The 13,113-nt window shown below is 34.0% G+C and overlaps 1 protein-coding gene across 1 annotated transcript in view; it reads left to right on the plus strand.

The window, feature by feature from the left end:
• DOK6 (docking protein 6) overlaps window positions 1–13,113 on the plus strand; it is a 411,008-nt gene that overhangs the window by 307,218 nt on the left and 90,677 nt on the right. Inside the window, 2 exon segments of the mRNA XM_044683327.1 lie at window positions 7,300–7,314; window positions 8,780–8,853. Of these exon segments, the coding sequence (XP_044539262.1) occupies window positions 7,300–7,314; window positions 8,780–8,853 (89 nt within the window).

Genomic DNA, 13,113 nt, shown 5'->3' on the forward strand with positions numbered 1-13,113 from the left:
ATTATGACTCTTTGGGCAAAACAGTACACTCCTCCTGTCTTTATCTTTTGGTTTCTCCTAGTAAAAATGAATGCAGGGTTCTCTTTCTCATTTTACTTGATCTTTCCTTTCTCAGGGTCTGTTCTTTCCCTTCATCTTCCCTTAGTGGTTCAAGAATAAGACTTCACTTCTCTCATTCCATGCCAAGTATCTGATTAGTTTGAAAACCCACTGTGTCACTCAACCAAGCAAGTCAAGTGAAAATAGAACAACAAAAACAAAAACCTGGCCTTTTATGAATATATAATTGCTTTTTAAAGCCAGGGGTACTGCCTAAATGTTCTCATTATGTGATGTTATTTATCTCAATCAATAAACCAATAAGCATTTATTAAATGCATATTATGTATCAGTTTTGGTAATAGGTCCAAGAATAGAATAATCACTTACACCTAGCAGATTGGCCAATATGGCAGCAAAGGAAAGTGATAAATGTTGTAGAGGATGAAGCAAAATTGGGACACTAATACACTGCTGGTGGAGTTGTGAACTGGTCCAACCATTCTGTAGGGCAATTTGAAATTATGCACAAAGGGCTGTAAAAGAATGCCTGCTCTTTGATCCAGCCATATTACTGCTTGGATTATACCCCAAAGACATAATAAGGAAAATATTTGTACAAAAATATTTATAGCCACGCTCTTTGTGGTGGCAAAAATTTGGAAAATGAGGGGGTGTCCATCAATTGGGGAATGGCTGAACAAATGGTGGTATCTGATGGTGATGGGTTATTATTATGCTGAAAGGAATCAAGAAATGGAGAAATTCTATGTGAACTGGAAAGACCTGCAGGAATTGATACAGAGGGAAAGGAGCAGAACCAGGAGAACATTGTACACAGACACTGATACATTATGGCACAATTGAATGTATTCATTGAAACATCCACCTACCTCTAAAGAAAAAAGAAAGTTTTAGCAAAAGGCTTCAGTTTAATGTGTAGATATGTTACCTTCAAACTTTCAGGATTAGCATTCCTTTTGTCTGAAAAACAAGTCTTGAGACATCTTGTGCTCAGAGAAGAAGTTTTTAGGCTTAGGTCCACACTGGCCTATGTCTACTAATACCCTAAAAATCTTGTGAGTAGGGGTTTAAATCAAATTAATTTAAATAGTTTGAGAAATACTCTATAGTTCCTGTTGAAACAGAAGTGAACTTTCTAAAAAAGTTAGACTCCTGCTACTAATAGCCTATCTAGTAAACAACTTACATGAGAGTTTCCCTGAGAGAGAGCCATCCAAACTCTGCTTAAATAATTGCATTCCATGGAATAACATTTCTTGAGGGCAGTAATTATTCTATTCTTTTTAAAATTAATTAATTAATTTATTTATTTTTCCATGGTTATAAGATTCATGATTACCCTCACACTTCCCTCCCTCCTCCTTGAACAGACAAGTAATTCTACTGGGTTGTACATGTATCATTTTTCAAAGTCAATTTCCATATTATTCATATTTGCAGTAGAGTGATCCTTTAATATCAAAACCCCAATCATATCCCCATTGAACCACGTGATCCATTATAGTTTTTCTTCTGCATTTCTGCTCCCACAGTTCTTTCTGTGGATGTGAATAATATTCTTTCTCATAAGTTCCATTGCTGCTAGTAGAGAAGTCCATTACATTTGATTGTGTCACAGTGTGTCAGTCTCTGTGTACAATGTTCTTCTGCCTCTGCTCCTTTCACTCTGCATCAATTCCTGGAGGTCTTTCCAGTTCACATGGAATTCCTCCAGTTTATTATTCCTTTGAACACAATAGTATTCCATCACCAGCATATACCACAATTTGTTCAGCCATACCCCAATCGAAGGACATTCTCTCATTTTCCACTTTTTTGCCACTTCAAAGAGCGCGGCTATAAATATTTTTGTACAAGTATTTTCCCCTATGATCTTTTTGGAGCATAAACCCAGCAGTGGTATGGCTGGGTCAAAGGGCAGATAGTCTTTTAGTGCCATTTAGGCTTAGTTCCAAATTGCCATCCAGAATGGTTGGATCAATTCATAACTCCACCAGCAATGCAGTAATGTCCCAATTTTGCCATAGCCCCTCCAACATTCATTATTCTTCCCTGCTGTCATTTTAGCCAACCTGCTAGGTGTGAGGTGTTACCTCAGAATTATTTTGATTTGCATTTCTCTAATTATAACAGATTTAGAACACTTTTTCATCTGTTTGTTGATAGTTTTGATTTCTTTATCTGAAAATTGCCTATTCATGTCCCTTGCCTTGGGCTTTAATTTGCATTCTTAATCCTCTCACCTCTTATGAATCTAGCCTGTTCAGTTTACATTCAATGGGATACCTGCCCAGGAGTCCAAGTGGACTAGAAGCTCAGGAAAATACTATAGTGACTTCTCAGAGGAAGGAAGCAATCAGCCCTGCATCCAGATTAAATTATGATTTCAACCCTTTACCATTTACTAAAATGGTTAATTTGGAGGATACCTACTTCAGGAAGGCTGGGCCATGATGGGGTGAATGTGTCAGGATGATATCATTTAATCTGAGGGTTATGTTTTCCTATGTATAAGTGGTTTTCCTATAAACTGGGCTTTTTTGCTTTTTTTTCTGGCTTTTTCTTTCTCTTTTTCTCTCTCAATAAAGCATTGCATTTGAAATTTTCAAGGTCCCCTCAATTTCCACTTTGAGAGGAACTAGGTTTGAATGGATAATAGCTCACAGAACTAGAAGGGAGCAGAGCAGAGTGCTTGCATCCCTTACCTCTCCCTCTCCCCAAGCCTGACTACATCACCCATTGCCCCTACACAGTAGTTCAATGGAAGTGCTTCCTCCCTCTCCTGGGTAGAGTAATGGGAGGAAGTAGTGTGAACTTGGCACTCAGTGGGGAGAGGGGCACAGAATGTGGTTAGGGGGTAGATTGAGGGTGGGGCAAAGTGCCAAGCTTGGCACTCCATCTCTAAAATGTTGCCCATCAGTGGCCTAGAATCTCAGGTCTGGTTGAAAGAAATATAGTGCAGCAACTTGAATAGGCATCTGAAAACTACTTAATAATTGGCTTATTTATTTGAATTGTATTTTTTCATTGAATGATCTATTATGGCTTCAGAGGCATAGCAAGCAGCAACTCTATTTCTATTTGCTCATTTTACAAAATTTCATATGGGAAGCTTGCTGAAATTTGGCACAAGATCTTAGAAAATCATTTCACATAAGTTTTTTTTTCTGTCGCACTAAATGACCATGTATTATAGTAGTTACTGACACATTTCACAACCCACATGCTGTTCTCTCCCCATCTCAAATGGAGACTACATAAGGATTATTTCACCCTTGCCTCTCCCTTCTTACATCTGTCACTCATTTTATAAAATTAATTTTAGAGATAAATATATTTTAATCAGCTATATTAGAAACCCAAGGATCTTATGCCAAATTTTGAAAATTAGAGTTATATTTACCTAGACTTTTCTTAAGACATCTCTAATTCCTTTCTTTGCCGAATGTAGTGGCTTAGCATTCTGACAAAGGAACAGAAATTATAGTTGGAGACATCATCACCAACAGGGGGAATTCTTAAATATAGAATTAAAAGATAAAATGTTGCTTCAGGAATATACCTTAACAAAGTATTTTCCCAATAAGAATTTTATTATATCTGTAATAACTCTATGAAGTTTATAGGTTAAGCATTATCTCTGTTTTATAAATATGGAAACTGAGCCTTTAAGAAGGTAATTGATTTGCTAAAATTTTATATGTGGCAAAGAAGATTATTATTTGTCATAAAAACAAACTATTCAACGTGAATTTCGTATATCATAAAAGTCAAAATACCTCATATTTTTGGTTTTGAAATAGATAACCATGGACATTATTAAGTTCATTGGATCCTACCTCACATGTCGTCACACAATGGTGGTCTCTATGGCATCTCTGTCATGCCTGACATAAGTAGGAAATTTACTATCAAGTACTTCAATATTTTGAAGATCAACTGAGTTTTATTTAAGTACTTTGTAAATCTCAAAGCTATTATTATAAGCTATTATTATTTAATTAGCAGCTTTCTCAGATAAAATATTTATCTAACTAGTATGTCCTAGTCATAGTTCCTTCAACATGCTATAGCACAATTTATATAGTAATGGAACCTTTTCTTAGTGATAGCCTGAATGCTAGGATGAATCTTAGTTGTGTCATATAAAATGAAATGCCTTCTTATTTCTGAAGTTTTTCATGTAAAGGCTGGTCGATTACCTTTCACAAATGGTAAAAATAATGTTTTATATTCTACAAATCTACTCCAAATGCCTTATTTTATACTTTAAGATAATGAAGCCCTGAGTATGATTTACTTATCAGTGGCAGAAAGAGACTTTGAACCCTTATTTTGAGGAGAGATTTTAAAGAATTTCTTCATTATTGCCACCTCTTAAAATTCCTTGTCTTTTTCCAGAAATGACTTAAACACAAGATTCTACCTGAGGTCTTTTTTTCCTGACTCTCCCCTTGCTGTTAGTGTATACCCTCACCTTCATCATTTATAACTATCTTGTATATCCCATCGTACCAAGACTTTGGATTCTTAAAGAACCAAATTGTACATATATCCTTAATAGTTCCTACAGGTTCCTCTGAAGGATCAGGGTAGTTTTTCACTGATACTGTTCCCATTGTGGTGTCTTCCCCCCCCCCACCACCACTGTTAGCTGACTAGTGATTAGGGGAATGGTCGTGTGTGTGCATGTATGTGTGTGTGTGTGTGTTTGTGTGTGTGTGTTTGCGTTCGTTATAAGGAATGACTCTTTGGGAGGTGGTAGGAAAGTCTACGGGAAATTTTAAGAAGACAACAAAATATTTCAACAGATTTGAAATATGAAAAATAGAAAATACATATTTTTAAAAACCACAAAAAAGTGGTCCCTAAAGTACCATTCAATTCCAGAATAGTGGTAATCTAACTAGCAAAACCTGGGATTACTTAGAGAGTTAGTATTAGTAAGTAACTTTCTTACAGGAAACATTCTATGTGTTACTGTTTCAGGACCATGGTTGTCAGTGAAAATATCATATCATTGTCTTTTTAGATGATGCGGTATGTATAAATACAATAGAAATAGCCCTGCTTAGGTTAACGAGTATTTGCCAATTTTCTTTCTTCATTAAGAGCTATTATCACTCTTAGCTATGACATACTTGGTCATATTAAAGCTATTGCTACAGGAGACCCTCCATTAATGGCCAGTTCTCTAATTGTCTCCTTAAACAAAAAAAGATAGTTTGTCTATAGGAGATCTGGGAAGATGAGATTCCCATGGCAAAATTCTGGTGAATTTTTTAGCTCCTGGAATTCTTGGGAAACTGCAAATACATCAAGACAGCACAAGAAATCCCTGGCATTAATTTATAGATGGAATTTGGTGTATTGACAGATGATATATGACTAGCTGGGCTTACTGGGCCTTCAATGAATAACATGGTAATTTACTGAACCTAAACTGGACACTAGCTTTATTTTTCATTGTCTGTCACTATTCCGTCTCAATTGCATCTGGCTACATCTGTCATGTACAGTACATGGTGCTGTAAATAGATTAACCACTTCCAGCCCTTTCTGTCAGGATTTATCCTTTTCTGAACTGTTTAATTAGGATTTGCTCGCCAGGCATTCGCTTTCCCAGCATCCCATTTATGTATCTACCTTACATACTAACATAAGGAAGATCTGTTTTGTGTATGTTCACACTTTTTCCCCTGATCAAGGTTTGCAGAGGTGGGGTGAGTCCCAGGCAGAATTTTTCTCATGTGTCTTACTCAGGCTTTTACTTTTGTTCTTGTGTTTTTCCTACTTCAAGTGATTATTAATAAACCTTGTGAAATATAATCCTTGGAGTTATTAGATATTAATGTTAATCTTACAGAAGAAAGGGTTAGTGATTTTAAGCCTAACAGCATGTTCAATTCTTCAGGCATGTGCCAAGATAGCTTCATGAATTCTTCTTAACCTCATAAGGGACATGTGGGCACAGATCTACATGAGATCACCATAAAGAATATGCATACATTGGGCTGGTTCTATGGAGCAGAAAATAAATAGGTTTCTGTTAAATTTCTCCACTTTTTTACACTATTTTTGCAGACTGAAATACACAGACCAGTGTGGCAATATAGTAAAAGAGAAAAAGATACATGTGTCTATAAATTCTTTCTTGGGTTTTTACCTTTAGTATTCCTTCTCTTTGAACAATTGCATTTTTATTATAGTTTTTTTTTTAATTTGATCATCTTGAACATTGATTCAGTGTATTTGTTAGGTCAAGTCTGTAGATAACCTTTGAATTTTAAAAATTATTCTGTCATCTAGCTTTTTAAAATCTTTTTTTTCCCTTCAGATTTTTTTTTGGGTGGAGAAAGGGAGTAAAATCACTTTGATAGAAAGGAAAAAAGATAATATATAAAAACAAAAATCGGTGTTTTTTCTTCAATAGTACATGCACTGAGTAAATATAACTGTTCTCAACCTGGAATATAGACGCCTGGAGTTCAGGAAAATCATTACATTTCTTTGACAATTAATAAAATTCATTTATAAGTCCCCTGAAATCATGCAATAAACACTTGGTAGACACTTTATCAAAAAAAAAAAAAGACAGTTCATTTGCTCTAAGATACTTATTGGCTTGCTTAATAGATGGTAATTCTAGGAACAGAAGCATTTTCAGTGAGAGACTGAGTATAATATTCAATACAATCAATACATGAATTTTCTTGGCAAGAGCTATGTAGTACTTCAGAACACTACCATCCTTCTTTTCTGATTTTATGAAGGCAAGCTGTTTAGATTTTTTTTCTGATTTTGTTCTCCTTCACTTGCAATTAAGAGACCTATTTATTGAGCACCTATCATATGCAAAATGTTGAGTTAAGAGACTAGAAAAGCTATTTTTGCACCTGCAGATATCTCTTATTTAAGTTGTTCCAAAATGATGTCTCCCCATAAATGTTTCATCGAGCTCTATAATGAGTCAGGGATCTCCAGATAAATCTGTCAGTTTTTCACTCTCTGAATCCTTCCCCAGATTCTTCATTTTCATGTTCTAACAAAGATTGGGTTATTTTGATGACTTATAAATAGATTTCCTCTATTACATTGCTGTGTAGATGAAGCAAGGACAACGTCTTATAATTTTTTCTACTCCTCTCTATTCCTGGTATATCTTTTTTGTACATAGTGGATATTGAATAAATATCTCATGAATGCAGGATGGTCTCAGGGTAGTCTCCACACCAGAACGGCCTAGGAGTAGTGGGACAAAGAGGATATGAGGGAAGGACGTGGAAAAGTGTTTTTTATTCAGATGCATTCTCCTTCTTAGCATCAAATTATTATAAATTTAAAATAGTTTTTTTCATTTATTTAATTGAGGTAATAGACTGTACTAAAATGAAGAAAATGTTGCAGCTCAAGTAAAACTTGTTTTCAAGCTGAAAACAATAGGAAGTCCATAGTAAATTCATATATTAGTGATAAAATCCAACTTTCAATAAACTGATTTCCATCACTTTCTATTAAAATTGTCTTTATTTTGTCATTATGTTTGGAATAGAGGAAAAATTAATTTGAAAGATCCTAGTCAAATTGTGTCCTTTACATTTTGTGCTAGTTATGGCTACTGGTTTGTGTTTGTTGTTTGGAAAAAAGGAGATAGGAAAAGTGGTAGAGAGATAAGGAGTTTAAATTACTTGAAACTGTTATTCTTTGCAACTTTGAAGGGATATCATTAGGGAAATATGTCCTAGGAAGAGATGATGGATTTCCATGTGAAGGGAAAAAATGTGCTCTATCAAGAGTTCATGCTAATGAAAGACAGAATATTAAAAATTCCATTATAGTCTCTTTCAGGGCTTGTAACTCCATGAAGAATTATCCTTCAGGGGTACTATTTTTTGGTAATTAGTCTAACTTGACACTGGGCATTTTTAGAAAGCTTTAGAAAAATTAGTTCAACTGCTTTAAAGACTGGCATGAATCTTGTTACTTATGTTTTAGTCACTGAAAATAACTCAAAAAAGTCAAGGTTCACAGCCTGTAATTTTCTGATGATCATATTTTGATGAGGAAACTTTTTTCTGAGTATTGGAAAATGTCTCAAAAATAAAGAAAGAACATTAAGATCATTTAAAGCTTGTAATCCTGTGTAAAGGTCAAAAAACTGATTCCTTATAAGTCAAGGAGAAATACTAGGAACATATTCATAAGTATTTAGAGATATAATCTTTGAAGAGGCTAATAAGTCAAAATGTATATTATAAAATGAAAAATTGAAAATAAGCACATGTGATTTAATTTTATATAATCTCATGTTCAATGTGATCTGTATATAAATAGCAAGGATATGAGCATGGGTTAGGAAATATTGTGCCAAGCTTGTCTTCTGTAGAGGTTGTACTGGTGATAAAAGGAATTGTATATATTCTTATTTAGAAGACTAACTTAAAAAATTTAAATAAAATATATATTTAAAGAATACCGGACAAATGAACAATTTTGTTTAGTTTCTTTTTTGTTGTTTTAAGGCTACAACATCAGGGTTGACAAAATGCTTTTTTGGTTCTTTGAGCAATTTAAATTAGACCTTTAAGGCCAATATTTGAAGTCTCCACAAAATATTCAGTTAGCATATGCCAAACTACACCTACCTTTTTAAAAAGGTATTTATTCCTAAAGTTAGTCTTCAGAAGGGACTAGAGACAATGATATCATAATGCAGCTGAGGAACATTAGTCTGGCATCAGTTCCAACAATAACACCAGTAAGGTGGTACAGTGCTGGGCATCAAGTCAGGTAGACCTAAGCAACTTATAGATTGTGTAACCTTGGACAAGTCATTTTACTTTCATTTGCCTCAGTTTCCTCCATTATAAAATGGAGAAAATAATAGCGTATACTTCACATGGTTATTGTGAGGATCATTGCTACCTAAAATTTTCTGTCATTCTTAATAACCTCTCTTTGAAAAAAATTAGGAAAATCTTTCATAAAGGATTAGTATCACTAATGTTAGAGTTGTTTAATATTTTCTAAGCACAAGGAGTTCCCTAAGTCTTGAACTACCATAATAAAGCTGGAACTCTGATGTTTCAAGGCTCATTTCTTCAGAGGAATTGAATCAATGAAGAAATTTATTCACCTCATTTCTGTTTCATTGTTTCTTTTTCTAAATACCTACTTATGGTGGCATAGCTCATTAGCTAATATCTCTCATCATCAAAATAACTATGCTTATGCTTTATTTAAAACATGACTTTTTTGGCTGTGTTTTTGAAAGTTATACCATATTTACATCATTTTTTGGGATCTCTAGAGGCACATCCTGGAAAAGGCATGAATGTATTTTTTAATGTTTTGCATTTTCTAGTGAAAGTAACACAGGCAAACCTAGAAAGCAGTGTGGTGGGCCATTTAATTTCATTATTACTCAGTATTTTCTTGATGTTTGTTTATTAATTTCAGTTACACTGTAGATATGAGCAATCATTTCAATACTACAAAGAATCCATTATCTTTCCTATATAGACACTTTATCTATTCATTAACATTACCACTCATTGAAATAATTTTATCTTGTGTGTTTCTTGTTTATGTCCTTGCATAAATTTTCTGCATATTGTCGTCTGGGGGGCATCGTTATCTATTTTTAACACAATAAAATCTCAAGTCCAAGAGTCCACTCCCCACGTTATCCTTTGCACTTTTCACATGATGGACCCCAACTGCTATTCAGATCATATATCTTCTAGACAAAAAAAAAATATATATATATACATACATATACATATATATGTATATATTTTTTACAACTGCTTACCTATGAGCCCATTAAGTTAAAAGTGATTGTATTCACTATACATCTCTCCACTGTTTTATGGTCACATGAAACTCTGATTCCTGAGACCCTGCCATTTTCCGTGATAGTTCTATATTATTATCAGAAGAAGAATATTAAAAATATCAAATATTTGCTTTTCTCCAGGGAACAACTGGGAGTTGTTGAAAAGTGCTTTTCAATGTCCAAAATACAATTCAGTCTACTCTCTTCTGATTATTCAGTTCTATGATGAGATCATTATGTACCTGAAGTTTTAGTCCAAAATACATAATAAAAAGCATTAGTATTTACATAGCACTTTGAAGTTTGCAAAGTGCCTACCTATAAATATTGTTTGTTTTTACATTTGCAACAACTCTGAGAAATAGGTATAATTTTATCATATTTTTCAGATAAATAAACTGAGAAAAAAATTCAAATGACTTGCCTAAGGTCACCCAGCTAGCAAGTATCTGAGGCCATATTTTAACTCCAGTCTTCCTGACTCCAGAACATCATGTACTGCTTACTCAATTTATGCCAATTTCCTTCCAAATGAAGTATAGATCACTGACTTTTCAATTATCAGTCCATCTGCAGCATATTTACAAGATATGTGTTCATATGAATTTTTAAATGTGTGTACTTTTACATGTATATGCATACATGCATATGAATACTAATTTATATAGAAATATAGATATAACTAATTCGTTAATTGTCCTTACTACTCGAAGAGGGCTAAAATGACATCACTGACAGGATAAAAGTCCAGCATATCCAACTGTGACTGATCAAACTGAAATAAGATCATAAGACTCTACCACAAGTCAGTCACAAATAACCCAAACAAACATTTAGGCTGGAGATATTTCTAAATTTGCACTTCTCTACTAAAATTTTTCTATGTTCACAGAGCACAACATCTTCTTAGACACAGGTATGCACATCTCATAGTCAATACCAAAGTTCTTTAGAGGGTCCTTATGATGCTTCTTTTTTTTTTTAATAAAAAAAACTTTCCAGGTAAGATAGATAAAATTCTAATAATTATTTTTGACAATTTGCAGTCTATCTTCCCTTCTTGCCTCCTATCCCTTCCCCAAGATGATAGGTAATATGATAAAGACTATATAAGTATTATCTTATAATACATATGTCCATGTTTATCATGTTGTGAAAACAAACACATATTGCTTACACTAGAGAAACATTCATAGAAGAAATTAAGTGAAGAATCGTATGCTTCAGTTTGTATTCAGGCTCTGTTGGTTCCTTCTATAGCAGTGGAGAGCTATTTTCTTCATGACCCTTTTGTGGTTGTTTTGGATCATTGCAATACTGATAATAGTTAACATTCATAGTTGACCAACCTACATTATTGCTATTACTGTGTATGATGTTCTCTTGGTTCTGCTCATTTTCCTTTTTGTCACTTCATACAAGTCTTTCCAGGTTTTTTCCTGATAATCCTGTTCATCATTTCTTATGGCACAATAGTGTTCCATTACAATCATATACCACAACTACTTGATTAACCATTCCACAATTCATTGATTCAGTTTTCAGTTCTTTGCCACCACAAAAAAATGTTGTCATAAAACCTTTTTCAAGTGTCAGTCATTTTCTCCTTTCTTTTAACTCTTTGGGATAGAGAGCTAGTAGTGATATTGCTAAGTCAAATCGTATACAAATTTTGATGGTCCTTTGGACATAGTTCCAAGTTGCTCTCCAGAATGGCTGTATAAGTTCACAACTGCACCAAAAGTGTATTAGTGTACTAATTTTCACACATCCCCTCCCATATTTATCATTTCCTTTTTTTGGTCATATTAGCCAGTCTGATAGGTGTGAAGTCTAATGGTCATAACAGAAGTGATACCTCACTTTAATTTGCATTTCTCTAATGAATAGTGATTTAGACATTTGTTTTCATATAACTAAAGACTGTTTAAATTTCTTCACCTAGAAATAATTGCCTATATCTTTTGACTATTTGTCAGCTGGGACCTTGTATGATTTCTAATATACCTAGTACACTCAGGGACTCAGATGAAGGTGTTGTTGATGTGTATTAAAATATCAGATAACAAAAAAAAATTTGAGGAAATAAGTCAGAATTTCTTTTATTTAAATATCAACTTATACTTTTGTATTTTTAAAAATTCAACTGCAAGTATTAGATGTAGACAATATAGCTAGTTTTAATTTCATGTAAAAAATCTACAGGTTTTATTAGATCAGTTCAATGTTGATCAAGGATATATTATGGAGACCGTAGTTAGATAGCTCATTGTATTGAGACCAGAGCCTGGAGATGGGAGCTCCGGGGTTCAAATCTGGGCTCAGACACATCCTAGCTAAGTGACCCTTTCAAGTATTCTAAGCCCCATTTCATACCCTTTACCACTCTTCTGACTTGGAACCTATACACAGTATTGATTCAAAGAGAGAAGTTAAGAGTTGTTTGGTTGTTTTTTTTTAAACCCTTAATTTCTGTGTATTGGCTCCTTGGTGGAAGAGTGGTAAGGGTGGACAATGGGGGTCAAGTGACTTGCCCAGGGTCACACAGCTGGGAAGTGTCTGAGGCCAGATTTCAACCTAGGACCTCCCATCTCTAGGCCTGACTCTCAATCCACTGAGTTACACAGCTGCCCCCTTGTTTTGTTTTTAAAGACTTTAATATAGAATTTAAAAAGCCTAGACAACAATGGTATATTATGAAAATCCACAATTCCTAAGACAGACTTAAACTAAAAAACTTAGTTCACATATAAGTTCCACATTTTAGAAAATATATTGATAACTAAAAAATATGATCAGGAAAATAGAGTGAGAAAGGTCCATGATGTCAAGCCTTGTGTTAATTTAAAGGCACACAGATGTTTAATCAGGAGAATATTTGAAGGCAAAAGGAATGTTAATAATTGTTACTTTTAAAATATTTTTAAAGTTCTTTCAGTATTATGTAAAAGATTGATTTGGTTCCAATGGTCAGAACTACTAAAAATGGATGGAAGTTACGCTGAGGAAAATTTAAGCTAGATATAAGCAAAACATATTTGTAATTGGAAGTATTTCAAAGTAGAATGCAATTTCTCTATGTGTAGTGTTTTTCACCTTATTAGAGGTCATCAAGCAGAGTCATGCCACCCTGGGATCATGCCATGAATGGAGACTTGTTCTTCCTCTTATTCTTCCTAATACTTGCTTTTCAGAGATAGCTATCACCATCA

Source organism: Gracilinanus agilis, chromosome 1 (assembly GCF_016433145.1).
Source record: "Gracilinanus agilis isolate LMUSP501 chromosome 1, AgileGrace, whole genome shotgun sequence".
NCBI lineage: Eukaryota > Metazoa > Chordata > Mammalia > Didelphimorphia > Didelphidae > Gracilinanus > Gracilinanus agilis.